Here is a 16,418-nt window from a genome sequence, read left to right on the forward strand (position 1 = left end):
CAGAGAGCAGAAATTCAGTACAGCTACCTATGGAGGCATGTAATTGTCTGCGCCACTTACCTTCCATTGGTGTATAGGGTACCCTGGCGCTGAATAGAATATTAAGTGCAGAGCTTGGTCTGTCAGTATCCCCTGTAAAGATTGCACTAAAAGAAGACTTTAAAAGTCTTCCTGTTTATGATATGTACTTTCTCGGAGCTGAGTGTGATAGAAGTTATGCACACTCACAGATACTGAACGTGCTCCAGTTAGGTCCTTGTTGCATAGTTGTTTCTTCCTTTTTTTCTTAGCATATGTTTTAAGTGGCTAGCAGGATTTCCACTTTTCACAACTAGCTGCATCTGAGGCAAGATTGTAGGTTTGATTATTGCTAAGTATAGAGATGAGCGAACTTACAGTAAATTCGATTCGTCACGAACTTCTCAGCTCGGTAGTTGATTACTTTTCCTGCATAAATGAGTTCAGCTTTCAGGTGCTCCGGTGGGCTGGAAAAGGTGGATACAGTCCTAGGAAAGAGTCTCCTAGGACTGTATCCACCTTTTCCAGCCCACGGGAGCACCTGAAAGCTGAACTCATTTATGCAGGATAAGTCATCAACTGCCGAGCCGAGAAGTTCGTGACAAATCGAATTTACTGTAAGTTCGCTCATCTCTAGCTAAGTACCTGTAAAAAATGATTATATAGATTTTATATGGTGCCGTGGGCATTATCTGCGTAGGTAGCATCTATGGCCTCACTTGGTAAGAATGTCTGTACGCAATGTGGTTGAGCCACAGTAGCCACCCCTGCTTTACCAGTACTTGCCAGGGTTTATCTGTACATGCCACAAAACAATGGCAATTAACTGTAAACCTTGTGTGTTTACCACAGCTTGGCCACATTGTGGAAATTGGCAGCTTAATAATAATTGGCTTTATAGATTTTTCACTATTATATACATAATCTTTTTAGGCGGAGGATGCAGCAGCCCAAACCATCTCTGAAGAAGACATTGCAGCTGCTGCCGAATCCTGGTCCAAGGGTCTTACTGATGTTACTAGGCCAAAGCTGAGGCAGCACCCGATGTGAGTGTTGGCTGTGTATTTAGAATCTACTGAATAAGCTCTTATTCACAAAGTGCAGCTAAAACACAGAGTGCATTGAAATGATGGATCTTTCTAAATGATGCTATTCCTGTGGTTAGATTCTTTTTTTCTATTGATGCTAGTGTGAACCAGAATTAAAGGGGTACTCCGCCCCTAGACATCTTATCCCCTATCCAAATGATAGGGTATAAGATGTCTGACGCAGGGGTTCCCGCTGCTGGGGACCCCCTGCGATCTCAGCTGTGGCACCCCAGACATCCGATGCACGGAGCGAACTTCACTCTGTGCCGGATGACTGACGATGCGGGTCGGAGGTTCGTGACGGCCACACCCCGCTCGTGATCTCACAGCCATGCCCCTTCAATGCAAGTCTTTGGGAGGGGGCGTGATGGCTGTCACGCCCCCTCCCATAGACTTGCATTGAGGGGGTGTGGCTGTGACGTCACGAGAGGGGCGTGGCCGTGATTAGAGATGAGCAAAGTTACAGTGATTCAATTCGTCATGAACTTCTCGGCTCGGCAGTTGTTGACTTTAGCCTGCATAAATTAGTTCAGCTTTCAGGTGCTCCGGTGGGCTGGAAAATGTGGATAAAGTCCTGGGACTCAAATTACTAAATCCCAGGGCAGCAACTATTTGTGTTTTTAATACAGTAATCCAGCTTTTCCAGATAAATTGGGTGTCTGTGGACCCTTATAACAGTGTTTATTCCTCCATTGACTTATACTTCTAGTGCTGGTTACTTGGTTTTAAATCACCTGTCACTGTTATCTTAATATTAAGAAATAAAAGTTACTCTTTTTTTTTTAGGGGGGGTAATATAATTAACGGAATCTTGTGCCCCGGGCTTAGGCCCTGGGTTTTAGTAGTTTGATTTATGTTGTGGTTCCTTACCCTCCCTGGGGATTAATTGTGTCTAAAGTCCTAGGAGACTCTCTCCTAGGACTGTATCCACCTTTTCCAGCCCACCGGAGCATCTGAAAGCTGAACTAATTTATGCAGGATAAGTCATCAACTGCCGAGCCGAAAAGTTTGTGACTTATCGAATGACTGTAACTTCGCTCATCTCTAGTCATGACGTCACGAGCCTCCGACGCTCTAAACCAGGCATAAGCAACCTTCGGCACTGCAGATGTTTTGGACTGCATGTCCCATGATTCTCTTACAGACAAAATGCTGCAAAAGCATCATGGGAGATATAATCCAAAACATCTGCAGTGCCGAAGGTTGCCCATGGCTGCTCTAAACAAACACCGGGGGCAGACATCTTATCCTTCGGATAGGGGATAATATGTCTAGGGGTGGAGTACCCCTTTAAGTATGTTTAGTCTCTATGGTCCTAAGAAAAAACAGGTGGTGCCATGGGGCACAGGCTGTACAACTGGCATTAAATCCTCTTATTTTCTTTAAAATAAAACGGATGGGTATCAATATGGGACTAATTTTGGAAAATCTTTTAATGTAGACTTCCCATAGATGGGGAGAAGAATGTTTTGATCACCAGTGCCCTGCCCTACGTGAACAACGTTCCTCACTTGGGAAACATCATTGGCTCTGTCCTCAGTGCTGACGTCTTTGCCAGGTAAGATATTAAAGTGATTTGTCCACAGAAACAATGGCTACAGGTTTGTTACATTCAAATATTTTCTTATGATGCTTGGCATTTAGGCTCTATCTCCTTGTTGAGCGAGGCACATCTTTTGGCGCACACAGCATAATATATGTGTCTTAGTTCTGTAACCTGGATCTGTTTGATTGTTCATTTCTTTTTTATCCATCACTTGTCTTTGTCTTGAATGAAACTTAAGTAAAAAGATTTAAACTAAATGGCCCAGATTTATCAAACTGTGTGAGAGAAAAAATAGTGATTTTTCCCACAGCAATCAATCACACCTCAGCTAATGACCTCTGGTAAAGAGAAAGCTGAGCTGTGATTGGTTGTTTTTCTCTCACGCAATTTGATACATTTGGGCCAATATGTCTGTTTCTTTGTGCCACACTTTGGGCCCATATGGAGCCAGAATTCTGGCACATCAGACATAGTGAATGTGAGCCAATCAGTCCTCTTCCTCCTATGGAAGCTGACAATATAGTCCCTTCTTGGTTTACAATATAACTTTACAATTTTAATAAGATGAGAACAGGAGGTGTTCTTAGTCATGGTACCATGTTACCGCAGAGGCTGGGGTCCCTCCTAGGCAAGCAGAAAAGCTTTTTATGTCCGTTTCTCTGCAGTGAAGAGAGTATCTGTTGGTAAAATTATATTTTGATATCTGTTCCATATATATATATATATATATATATATATATATATATATATATATATATATATAATCTAGTGACCCTCCCCGACCTACGATGGCCCCAACATATGATCAAATCGACATACGATGGCCTCTCAGAGGCCATCGCATGTCGATGTCAGCATCGACATACGATGCTTTTTTATGTCTGGGCCATAGCATTAAGTGCTATCCGGCAGCGCCAAATGCTTAAGCTACTGCCGGATAGCAGCTTAATGTTCCCCGTGTGGTGCGGTAAGTATTACTAACCCCTCCGGGTCCAGCGCTGGTCTTCTGGTGTCTTCTCGGCCCTCTCCGATGACGTTAATACGCTGCTGCGCACATCATCCAATAGGAATGGCGTACGCAGCGGCGTAATGACGTCGCTACGCAGGCCCAGTAAGGCCTTGCGGAAGACAGCGGAGGACCGGAGAAGACAGCGGAGAGCCCAGTGGAGGCCCGGGGTCACCATCTCGAGCGGCGGGGACAGGCGAGTACAGCTTCCTATACTTTACATTGTACGAATCCCTCAACATACGATGGATTCGACAAACGATGGCTCGTTTGGAACAAATTACCATCGTATGTTGAGGGACCACTGTGTATGTGTATGTGTGTATATATATATATATATATATATATATATATATATATATATATATATATATATATATATATATATATTTAATATATATATTTAATATATGTGTGTGTGTTGTCTAACTAAAGACCACTATCTTAGTTCTGGCCAGCTCCCAGTGATGTTTGAAACTATCCAACTGAGCTTGGTAGCATAAAGAAGCTTTTGTAGGATAATGAACTTTTTGTTACATTAAGAAAAAACTGTAAAAGGGACACTGTAATTGGGAATAAAGTTATACACCATGAGCCACCAGTGTTCCTTAGTCAATCAGCTCACACTCAGTGTTGCCATATAAAAAGGGCTGTAATCTAATTTTGGGTATGTTTTCTTCTGCTGAGCAGTTTTTTTTTTTTTTGTTTTGTTTTTAAATTTTTTCTGCATGTAAGGAACATCCACCTGTATTGATACATTTGCATTAAATCTGTCTGCTAATCAACACGGCTGGAGTTGACTGATCACAGGGAGAAATAGATCCTAATAAATCGTCCTTCGAACCGGAAACAAAGAGTGGACTTTGGGTCGAACGGTACCGACCAAAATACTCAGTGAGTATTGAGTCTAAGTCGCTGATTACAAAAGACCCCCAGCTCAAGGTTAGCTGTGAAACGGGCTGGTTGGTATCGGGACCCAGGCCCACCTTCTGGTTCCGAACCTGATTGATCCAGTCTTCCAAGTCGTCTGAGAGGTAAGACAGACAGTTTTTTTTTCTTTGTCTCTTTCTCTTTGCTTGAGGTGATTTGAGTTTTATTTGAGATTGCAATACTGGCACTATTATTGATTGTATAACAACTTGGTGACATAGTGGCTGAAGACAGGCACTGTGTTGATACCAGATAGAGATCTGGATAACACAGGGGCCGAAGAGGCTTTCTTGGGGTATAGCCTAATATAAATATGACAATACCTGCTGTCCAGGACAGATGACAAAAAGATTTGCGAAAAGGTATACCGAACACCAGAGGAGTATTGCTTGGTATAACAGCTGAGTGATCAGGAGTGATCGCAAGGCTGATTTCCTTTTTCTCGCATGTCTGGTTTTGATACTAATTTTACCAGCAGTATCACTATGCAGGATCCTGGCTTTGGGGAGAGTGAGCATGTGTCTTTTAGGACTTGAATCATTATAGTAGTACTTGCCTGAAGCTGAGAGCGCGCACTGGTGAGGTGGAGCGCAGACTATAGACTGAGGACACCCTACGTCCTTTATTTTTTTTTTTTTTTAAATCAGAAAATTTTTATTGAACAAATTTTCATAAAAGACATACAAAACAATCCAACATAGCAGCCACCTTGCCTAGCCTCCTCAAAACCAACTCACCAGTACGTCCCATAACGTCGTACCGAGCCCACCCCCTCAACTGTTTGAACCTGTGATGCCAAAAAGTATAACCAGGGATTAGGAATAGAAAGACCACCGGCCTCCTTACTACGTTGCAATGTCTCCAACCGCAATCTGACAGACTTCCCATTCCAAATAAGTTCTCTGAATAAAGACTGAATCCTAAGAAAGTACTTCATAGGGATCCAGACAGGGGTATTATGCAAAATATATAAGAATTGAGGCATGAGTATCATTTTGATTTAAAATAAGATCTACCTATCCTAGAGAGAGGCAACTTCCGCCATACGGTCACTTTACTAGAACTACGGTCAAGAAAGGGGATAAGATTCAGAGATAGATAATCAAAAGGATTCATTGAGACCACTACACCCAGGTATTTAAATTGAGTTACCACAAGGAGACCCACCCTATCTAATACCGGCATGCAAGGAAGGGGATCAAGAGGGAGAATCGTAGACTTATCCCAATTGATAGCCAGGCCAGAATAACTACCATAGTTCTCTATCAATGCCATAAACGGGGGCAGAGAATGCACAACATCCCTCATAAACAGCATATCGTCAGCATAAAGGGAAATACACTCTTCTAGATCACCATAACAGAATCCCTTAAACTCAGTAGAAGCCCGTACTAAAATTGCCAGGGGTTCTATAGCCAAAGGAAAGGAGAAAGAGGACACCCCTGGTGCGTGCCCCTACCCAATGGGAAGGAATGAGACAATAAACCATTAGCCCGTATCCGAGCACAAGGGGCTGCATATAGTAGTTTCACCCATGACAGACATACTGGCCCAAATCCCATATGCCGCATTACACACCAAAGGAATGGCCACTCAACGCTGTCAAAAACCTTGGCAGCGTCAAGCGACAGTACAGCCCTACACCCATCACCCCTCGGCTGCAATTGGAGGTTCAAAAAGAGCCTTCTGATATTCTCTGCTGTAGACTTCCCGGGCATAAATCCCGTTTGGTCACTGTGTATCAATGAGGAGATTACCTTCAGCAGTCTATTAGCCAGGACTTTAGCTATCAGCTTAACATCAGAACATAGGAGAGAAATGGGCCTATAGGAGCCCGCTAAATGTGGATCTTTACCTGGCTTTAGCAATAATACTATAATCGCTTCCATCATTGAACCTGGCAAGGTCCCCCCCCCCAGTGGCAGCTCTCAGTACTTCTAACAATTTGGGTAACAGGATATCCTTATAGTGTTTAAGATATTCATTAGGGAGCCCATCAACCCCCAGAGACTTCTCAGACTGAAGCACACCCAGGGCAGCCTCCAATCCTTCTATAGAGAGAGGGTCATATAGCATGTCCCTTTGTGTCTGTGTTAGCGCCGGGAGAGAAATAGCAGAGACAAAGTGCTCTATGGCCTGACTGTCATGCAACAATTTAGAAGAGTAGGTCTCCTCATAGGAGACCAACACCTTCAGAACATCCGCATCCTCCCGAACCAAAGTCACAAAGGCAAGGGATAGAGGCAGAACCCTGCTGGGCTCTAACCGTACGTGCCAATAAACGCCCGGTACTCTCAGCACTCTCATAATGTGTTTGTTGTCCGCCATGTGCATCAAGTGTGCATCTAGCATAGATTGTAAAGACTGCCAGTTATCCCTATTAGCATCAGATGGGTAACAAAAAAATTGCTGTTCCACCCCCAGGACCTGTGCCTGCAGCGTAGTCTGTAACGCTCTATTCTTAGACTTGCAACATGTAATATCATTAATAAAGACACCCCTCACATAAGCTTTCAGTGAGTCCCATACAGTACCCACCGAAGCCGACCCGCCATTAATTCTGTAAAACTCAGCAATATCAACAGAAAGCGAGTTACAGACATTAGAAACCTGAAGCCAAAATGGGTTCAGTCGCCACATAGAGCCTCGCATTCTAGGATAAGAATGGCCAGTAAACCGTACCTTTTATGGGGGAATGGTCAGAGAGACTACGGGGAAGATACTCAACTGAACTAATTAATGGAAGGATAGACTCATTACCCAATGCTAAATCTATATGGGAAAGAGTACCATGAGAACTAGAGTAACAGGAATATTGCAGTGTATCAGGGTTGCGCCTCCTCCACAAATCCACCCAACCCTTCTCCCCCACAAATCTAGCAAAGCTCGTAGGGCACTGAGGCCCCCCCAGACCCCCGCACCGGGAACTTATCCAACACAGGATACATCAAGTTATTGAAGTCCCCAACCACCAAGAGCGGTGTGTCAGGCAGGGAGGACAAGAAGGCAACCACCCTACGTAAGACATCGCCCGAGTAGGGGGGAGGTATATATACCGCAACCAGAACTAGTAAGACACGATTAAAAGAACCATATAAACAAATAAACCTCCCTTCAGGGTCAATAAGACTAGCTATACTAGTAAATAGGATACTGTTATGTATGAGAACACTCACACCGCGGGAATGGGATGAAAACGTGGCGTGGAACGTGTGACCAAACCACGGGCCAGGCCTGCAAGCTCCTCAGGCATCAAGGGCTCGACTAGCCAGTCAGCCCCATACAGCTCCTCGTCACTCCAGCTGCCCACCGGAGCCCTGTCAGCGTGTCGGTAACTCGCGCTGCAGGCGCTCAGAGATCCCCGACATCTCCACGTAAGATGGCGCCGGCTTCCCCATGGACCCGGCCTCGCTGCCGTCCAGCGCTCCCTGCAGCTTCCTCTGTCGGCGGCGTCCCGGCATTTCACCACCGCTCCACTCCAGGGACCCACAGCAACCAGCAGGTGAGTATTAAAATTGGAAATACAGCCTGATGCCCAGGATTAATGTAGGATTCTCGGCGGAGCTCCGTGCTACACGTCCGCTCACATGCCGTGCGTGGCCACGCCCCCACCCTACGTCCTTTGCCGAATCAGATGTCATCAGAACTGTGCCAAATTAAACAAGTCCTTGATCGGGTGGATGATCTTGAAAACAGACTGCTGCGTGACAATATGCGCCTGGTGGGACTACCTGAAAAAGCGGAAGGCTCGGATCCTGTAGGCTTTCTGGTATCCTGGCTGAAGGATATCCTACTTGCTGACACCTTCTCCTTATACTTTACGGTAGATAGGGCACATAGGGTCCTGGCTTGGTCCCCTACGCCCTGAGCTCCTCCCAGACCGTTCCTGGCAAAATTGCTTCATTACCGTAATAGAGACGCTATCCTGAGGGTGGTGCGCATCAAAGGAGAGGTGCGCTTTAATGACTCGAGAGTAGCCTTTTATCCAGACTTCTGTTAAACTCCAGAAGCAGAGGGTTAAATTTACAGAAGTCCTGTCTTGGAGTGTATTACGTCTAAAATGCTTACATTTCCCTCTCTCCCTGTCCTTATTATAGGACTTTAATGCTGTTCCGGATCCAGGTGTTGATGGCACTGGCGTGGTGGACTCTGGTCTTAATGCCTGGAGTTCTGCGTTGTCTCTTACTGAGGTATTCAAAGGAACTAAAAAATGGACCTTGATAGGCGCTCAGGCATCCAAAGTAGAGGATATCGCGACCAGAGTAATATAAATAAAAGGTCTTGTTTATTGGTTAAATAAAGCAAGTTAAAACAAAACAAAAGTAAAACAATAACTCGTTTCGGGGTATGGCAACCCCTTCAGATTAAAAGGTGCATCCTTGCACCTTTTAATCTGAAAACCTTTGGTTGCTTCCTGGGACCTTGGGCCAGCACAGGATTATTGCACCTCTATACCCGTATTTACTATACGCTTAAGCTGAGCAGCCATCTTACAGACTCTCAGTCTCCCCATACCCACCCATCTATCCAGGGGTAACGCACAAGGCGCAGTTTTTGGCCCTTTTTTTTCCACTTTCTTTTTATATGTAGGTTCTTACTGAGGTATGGCACTGGAAGCACCCGTCTGACCCAGTGTTCTCCTTTTATTCGGCAGCCCACAAATTTTCTCCAGAATTGTTCTGGCGTATGTGTCGTCCGATCTTTTGTCCATGGTAAGAGACATCACATATACTACTAAGGGGATCTCAGACCACTCAGCTCTTCCACTTACCCTTTGTTTAGGCCTTAGTCAGTCCTCTAAACTATGGTGCATACACCCTGGCTGGTTGCCCACAATTGTTTTTGGGAGCACAATAGGTCTCACCCTGACAAATTGGTGCAGTGGGATCTTAATCATGTTAGGGGTGCTTTCATGTCAGGGGTTGCAGGGCAGAGGAGTGCTTATTCTGCTAGGGAGAGGGCATTGCAGGTGGAAATTGGGACTTTGGAGGCAGAGATGGTGAGGGACTCCACCCCTGAGGTAGAAAGGCAGTGGGCTACAGTGCAGAGGGCTTTACTGATTAGTCAAAAGAAGCAAATTCAAAAGAGAATGGTGGACAGGGAGGGGGCCCTTTTCGAATTTGGAGATAAACATGGTAAAACTGTAGGCATATTTAGCTAGAAAGAGTGTGCTGGTAATATCTATTCCTTGTATCAAGAAGGACACCGGGGTGTCGGAGACGGACCCTTTTTAGTTATTAATGGTGTCTTTCAGACTTTTTATAGTAGTCTATATGCCTCACGTTTATCAGCCGTTCCTGTGGGCCTAATCTAATTTTTGCAGGGACTCCCCTTAAAGTTTTAACTGAGGTACAGGCACCTGCTTTAGATGCCCCTTTTTCTGCTGAGTAGGTTTCTCAGGCTATTGCTTCACTATAGTCAGGGAAGACTCCGGGTTTAGATGGTATGATTGGAGACTGGTACAGGGTGAACGAGGAGCGGCTAGTCCCTTTCTTGCAAAATCTTTTTAGTGTTGCTGCGGAGACAGGGAGGCTTCTGGACTCCATGCGGAAGACCCTCATTGTAGTTATCCCCAAGCTATGGAAGGATCTGACTCTACCGGATTCTTACCGACCGATCTCCCTCCTTAATGTTGATATTAAGCTTTTGGCTAAGATTTTGCCCAATCGTTTGAAGGGGGTCATTCCGTCCATCGTTCACCCTGATCAGACAGGATTCATGCCTGGGCGAGCCACGGACATCAATGTTAAACTTTTACATCTTACTATAGCTGCTGCCGAGAATGATTCTTCCCCGGGTTATGTGGTCAGTCTTGATGTATACAAGGCTTGATTCGGTTGAGTGACCTTATCTTTGGACTGTGCTGAGGATCCTTCGCTTTGGTCCGGTGTTCAGGGCTTTGGTGAGGCTACTGTACGATAATCCAAGAGCTAAGATACGTATGAACCTCGTTGTCGCTGACTTGTTTCAGTTGGGTAGGGGTACTAGACAGGGATGTCCGCTGTCCCCGTTTCTGTTTACCTTAGCTGTAGAGTCGTTGGCAGCCGCCATCAGAGCTTCACCTGATATCCATAGGTGCGTACAGGGTCCCTCGAAGAAAAGGTCTCCATGTACGCAGTAACGCAGATGACACTTTAGTTTATTTGGCGGATGTCCGGGGTTTCCTGGGGCGTTATTTAGTCTAATGGATAGCTTTGGTACCTTCTCAGGTCTGAGGTTTAATTGGGCAAAAGGCTCCCTGATGCCTCTTTCGGGGGCTGGTGAACCTTTGCCTTCTCTTCAGGTGGTTTCTGAATTCAAGTACCTGGGGGTGACTGCATGTCTCGGGGATTACATGGCTCTGAATCAAGACCCTGTGCTGGTCTCTACGGCTAACAGATCGCAGTCGTGGAACTCCTTGCCTTTGTTGTTGGCAGGTAGAATTAATAATTTTATTCTATCTTCCTAATTTTCTATCTTCCTTTTGTCCCCTTTTGATCCCCCTTAAGTGTTTTTTTGTGAAGCTGGGTGGTATCCTGAGATCCTTCTATTGTCAAGATAAACCTCCGAGACTGGGTCAGGCGCTGCTCCAGGCGTCAAAACAAAGGGGTGGTCTTGCTGCCCCTGCCATGCATAATTATTTTCTAGCATCTCATGTTTGCCGCCTGGTGGATCAACCTGGATCTAGCGAATGCAGCCACGGCACTGGCGGGAGCCTATATGGGTTCGGATGAGACTCTCACTAACAACCCTGTATAGATACACTCCTTCTTCCAGGTTACCATCTCCTATTAAAATGGTAGCAGAGGTGTGGACGGTGCTCTCCAAGCGCTTCCCGTTGTCGACTTTGTCTCCCAGAGCACCCCTGTGGGGTAACCCTCACTTTGAGCACCTACGGGAGTTGGAGGCTGCTGGCTTCTGAAGTGATCATGGGATCAAGTTTGCTATACATTTATTTGGGGAATTTCGTCTTTCCCCTCCTTTCACGAATTGTGTGAGCACTATCATGTACCACGGAGTGCCCATTATTGGTACCTCCAATTAGGGGTGGGCAATATACTGGTTCATACCGAATACCAGTATGTTTTTTATGTACGTTATTAATTTTTCCCTATACTGCAATACTGGTCGGACCCCTCCCCCCTTGAATGAATGAATTATCAGCCACCGTGCGCTGGGGAACTAATCATAAATGACCCGTGGGCGCTGTCCTCAGCGCACTGCGGCTGATAATTCATTTGAGGGGGAGGGGGGGGGATAGAGTGGTAAGGGGGAAGTGAGTGGGGAGAAAAAATACCGCCAAGTACCGTGGAACCGCCATAAGTTTAAAAAATACCGTGATACACATTTTTGGTCATACCGCCCAGCACTACTTCCAATTGAGACATTCAATTGTGGTGCAATTTGGTTCTCTTGATGGGACTCCAATATTTTTGGATGTGGAGCTGCTGTTGGGTACCACTGACCTCACCAAACCCCTCATACAGGCATATGTGCTTCTGCAGTCAGTGGGTCCTGATCCCTTTGCTGTATTGTTTGTAAAGGGGGTGGTTGATATCCCGGAGTTGACAGAGGACCAATGTTGTGAAAACGTTTTAACCTACTGTGGTGAGTACCAGGGATATGTTTATTCAGAGTAGATTAATACTTCGCCTATACTATACTCCTGTTAAATTATTTTGTATAGGTGTCTCCTCTTCTGATGCTTGTTTCCGCTGTCAGTCAGATGTGGGCTCCCTTCTTCATGCTATGTGGTGTTGTCCATGTGTTGAACCCATCTGGAGAGCTGTTATGCAGTTCCTGTCTGACCGTTTAGAATTCCCCTTTGTGTTTTCCCCGGTATTCTGTTTGTTGGGAGTCATTAATGACCTGGAATCATGTTCACATTGATGCCAGCTGATTCGTTTCCTGTTTTGTGCGTGTAAAGTTGTGATCATGGCGTGGAAGGATACTAGCATTTCCCCTATTCCTTTAACATGGTTAACAAATTTATCCCCTTGTATAGATTGTTCGCAGATCCACGAAGAAATGTCATAAAGTGTGGATGCCATGGCTAATTTTGGTCCCTCAGGAGCGAGTTGGTTGTCCACAGTAATACATTTTCTCCTTGAGATAAGGGGCTAGGTGGGGGTGCTTCTCTGAGTGTGTGAGTGGGGAGTGTTTCGGTGTCTGTATGCTGTGTCACTGTGCTGCCTAGTGCTGGGCTTCATGATTGACCATTATTTTATATGCTTGTGCTATAAGTTATCTGAATTTCTTTACTGGTCGCAATGCCCAGAGGAGCTCTGTACTGGTGAAGTACTGTCTCTATCTATTGTTGGTATTTGAAAAAGTTTTAAATTAATACTTAAAAAAGTAGTACTTGCCTCCCACCCCACTCCCCCAGTGCCTCCATTGTCCCACTGAGGTCCCTAGTGCGCTCCTCTTCCAAGTTTCCTGTGGTCAGTACGTCCTGCTGCAATCTGACCTATTGAGCCACCGCACCAGGAAGAAGGCCGGTGTCAGGGCTCAATATGGCAGATTACCATCCAGCCAAACCCTGGCTGAGGCAGGACATCGCTGCAGTCAGAGACTTGCTGAGCATGATGTATTTACAGGGAACCTGAAAGAGGAGTGCACCAGTGACCGCAACGTGAAAACTGAGGCACACAAGGGGAATTTTGCTAACCGTCTATCACAAAGTACTACTTTTAAGTGGATATGTACATTGTTATACATTGTTTTTGTGTTCACATGTTATGTTCACATTTTGTGTTCACATGTCATGTCCGATGGATAGGGGATAAGTTATAGATCGCGGGGGGGTCCGAGCGCTGGGGCCCCCCGCGATCTCCGGTACGGGCCGCGGCAATGTACAGGAAAGGGGGCGTTCCGTCCCCACAGGTGACACCGCGGTCCAGTCCTGACCTCGTCATAGAGTGTGGCATAGTACACACCCAATACTACAATATCCCTACACCACTGCAAATTTTAACTTATAATTTAGGGTACCATTCATTTTAATAAAGAGTAATAAAGATATACACGTTTTAAAGGGAGGGTTCTAGTAAGGGTTTCCCCTTGAGGGGGTTATCCTTTAAAGGTTGTAATGATTGTATTGCCCTTATAACTCCCAGGGACTCATTTGTTTTTCTGCATCTTGACCAAAGGATAGGGGATAAGATGTCAGATCGCCGGGGTCCCGCTGCTGGGGACCCCGGGGATCGCTGCTGCAGCACCCCGCTATCATTACTGCGCAGAGCGAGATCGCTCTGCACGTAATGACGGGTAATACAGGGGCCGGAGCATCGGTACGTCACGGCTCCGCCCCTCGTTACCTCACGGCCTGCCCCCGTCAATACAAGTCTATGAGAAAGGGGCGTGGCGGTCGTCACGCCCCCTGCCATAGACTTGCATTAAGGGGACGGGCCATGATGTCATGAGGGGCGGAGCCATGACGTCACGCTGCTCCGGCCCTTGTATCGCCCGTCATTACGCACAGAGCGAACTCGCTCTGTGCAGTAATGATAGCGGGGTGCTGCAGCAGCGATCCCCGGGGGCCCCAGCAGCGGGACCGCGGCAATATAACATCTTATCCCCTATCCTTTGGATAGGGGATAAGATGCCAGGGGCGGAGTACCCCTTTAAGTCAGATAAAAACTGGATAATATCGAAGTGTGTAATATATACTTTAACTAGTCTGCTAGCATTTATTATTCACAAACGGCGTGGCCCCACATCATAGCGGGTCGGGCCCGGCCTCTAACAACGACCAGGACCCGTGGCTAATAGCGCGCGGCATTGATCACGGTGCTGCGCGCTATTAACCCTTTAGACACGACGTTCAAAGTTAAACGCCGCGTCTAAAGTGAAACTAAATCGCTGCCGGTTAGCTCAGGGGGCTGTTCGGGATCGCCGCAGCGAAATCTCAGCGTTCCGAACAGCTGTAGGACACTAGGACACGAGGAAGGTCTCCTACCTTGCCTCCTGGTGTCCGATCGCCGAATGACTGCTCAGTGCCTGAGATCCAGGCATGAGCAGTCAAGCGGCAGAATCATCGATCACTGGTTTCTTATGAGAAACCAGTGATCAATGTAAAAGATCAGTGTGTGCAGTGTTATAGGTCCCTATGGGAGCTATAACACTGCAAAAAAAAAAGTGAATAAAGATCATTTAACCCCTCCCCTAATAAAAGTTGGCATCACCCCCCTTTTCCCATTTAAAAAAAAGTGTAAATAAAAATTAAAATAAACATGTGGTATTGCCCTGTGCAGAAATGTCTGAATTATAAAAATATATTGTTAATTAAACTGCGCAGTCAATGGCGTATGCGCAAAAAAATTCCAAAGTCCAAAATAGTGTATTTTTGGTCACTTTTTATATCATGAAAAAAATTTATAAAAAGCGATCAATAAGTCCTATCAGTGCAATGGTACCGCCATAAAATTCAGATCACGGCGCAAAAAATGAGCCCTCATACCGCCCCATACGCGTTCTCCTGCTCTGGACAGTTCCTAAAATGGACAGCAGAGGTCAGCAGAGAGCACTGTGGTCATGACATCAGAGAAATCTAAAAATATAAGCATTTCCTCTGTAGTATATAGCCCCTAAAAAGTACTGGAAGGATTAAGATTTTTTAATAGAAGTAATTTACAAATCTGATTAACTTTCTGTCACCAGTTGATTTGTAAAAAAAAAAAAGTTTTCCACGGGAGTACCCCTTTAAATGGAGTTTTGATTTTGAGTCCTATGCCGTACAGAGCGGCCGTGTAATTTGTGTCTTGTAAGGAAATAGAATTTTTTATTCACGCCTCTTGACGAAAATTCTGATTAATCATTGATTTCAATAATTGTTTTTTTTTGTTTTTGTTTTTTGTTATTCCTTTTTGTTGTTTACGTTTGTTTTTGTTCATCCCCGTGTCTATAATTAGGTCTCTATAAGCCTTATTTCTGAATGCTAGTGGAATTAAGGCCTTGCTTACACCGCTTGTGAATTTAATTCTCCTTGGTTCTGATCTTGTAGATACTGCAGGCTAAGGAATTGGAACATCCTCTATATCTGTGGGACAGATGAATATGGAACAGCCACAGAAACCAAAGCGATGGAGGAAGGGTTGACCCCACAGCAGATCTGTGACAAGTACAATGCTGTGCACACCGCCATATACAAGTGGTTTGGTATCTCCTTTGATTTTTTTGGAAGGACCACAACTGCACAGCAAACCACGTAAGTAGTGCAATGCCGGTCCACTTGCCTTCCTGTTTACTGGTGGCTTCGATAAAGATGGCCAAATGCCCCCTTCTTCTCCCCTTAGATTATATTTACATTGTCATATACTAAATTGCACATTTTTTGATTGGTTTAAATAGTACCTGTCACCAAATAAAACTTTTTAATAAAGTGTTCCTTGTGTAATTAGCAGAAAATTTCCCATTCACTTGCTTTTAAAATTGTCAACATAAATATGTTTAAAATGTTATATAAAAAAATGGAACTGTTCTGTTCCCTGCCACAATTAATGCAGTGAGTTTGGCAGGAGTCCAAACTCAGGAAGTGAATCTCTGCCTGAGCTTGATTGACAGCTGCACAGAAAGTAAAAGCTCCACAGATTCTCACAGAAAGCTGCACAGAGCCTCACTAATAGCAACACAGACTGAAACATGCACATGTGAGGGCAGAAGTGGTCCCCCAGCAGGCTTCAGTGATGTCATGCCTGCTGGGGAATTGCACTATGTGAGCAAGTAGAAAGGTATGATACACAGCTTTTTAAAGCTATGAAATAGTTTTTTTTTTAGGGCTGGAGGGGTGTTAGGAGTAGTTAGGGAACATAGCCTGAGTTAGTTTACAACTGTTTATTTGGTGACAAGTACT

The 16,418-nt window shown here is 45.2% G+C and overlaps 1 protein-coding gene across 4 annotated transcripts in view; it reads left to right on the forward strand.

The window, feature by feature from the left end:
- MARS1 (methionyl-tRNA synthetase 1) overlaps window positions 1-16,418 on the forward strand; it is a 54,050-nt gene that overhangs the window by 18,583 nt on the left and 19,049 nt on the right. For all 4 annotated transcript variants that reach the window (XM_056562554.1, XM_056562555.1, XM_056562552.1 and 1 more), the window contains 3 exons: window positions 952-1,064; window positions 2,548-2,664; window positions 15,570-15,773. In XM_056562554.1, the coding sequence (XP_056418529.1) occupies window positions 952-1,064; window positions 2,548-2,664; window positions 15,570-15,773 (434 nt within the window). The remainder of the gene's footprint in view (window positions 1-951; window positions 1,065-2,547; window positions 2,665-15,569; window positions 15,774-16,418) is intronic.

The sequence above is a fragment of the Hyla sarda genome, chromosome 2 (assembly GCF_029499605.1).
Source record: "Hyla sarda isolate aHylSar1 chromosome 2, aHylSar1.hap1, whole genome shotgun sequence".
Lineage (NCBI taxonomy): Eukaryota > Metazoa > Chordata > Amphibia > Anura > Hylidae > Hyla > Hyla sarda.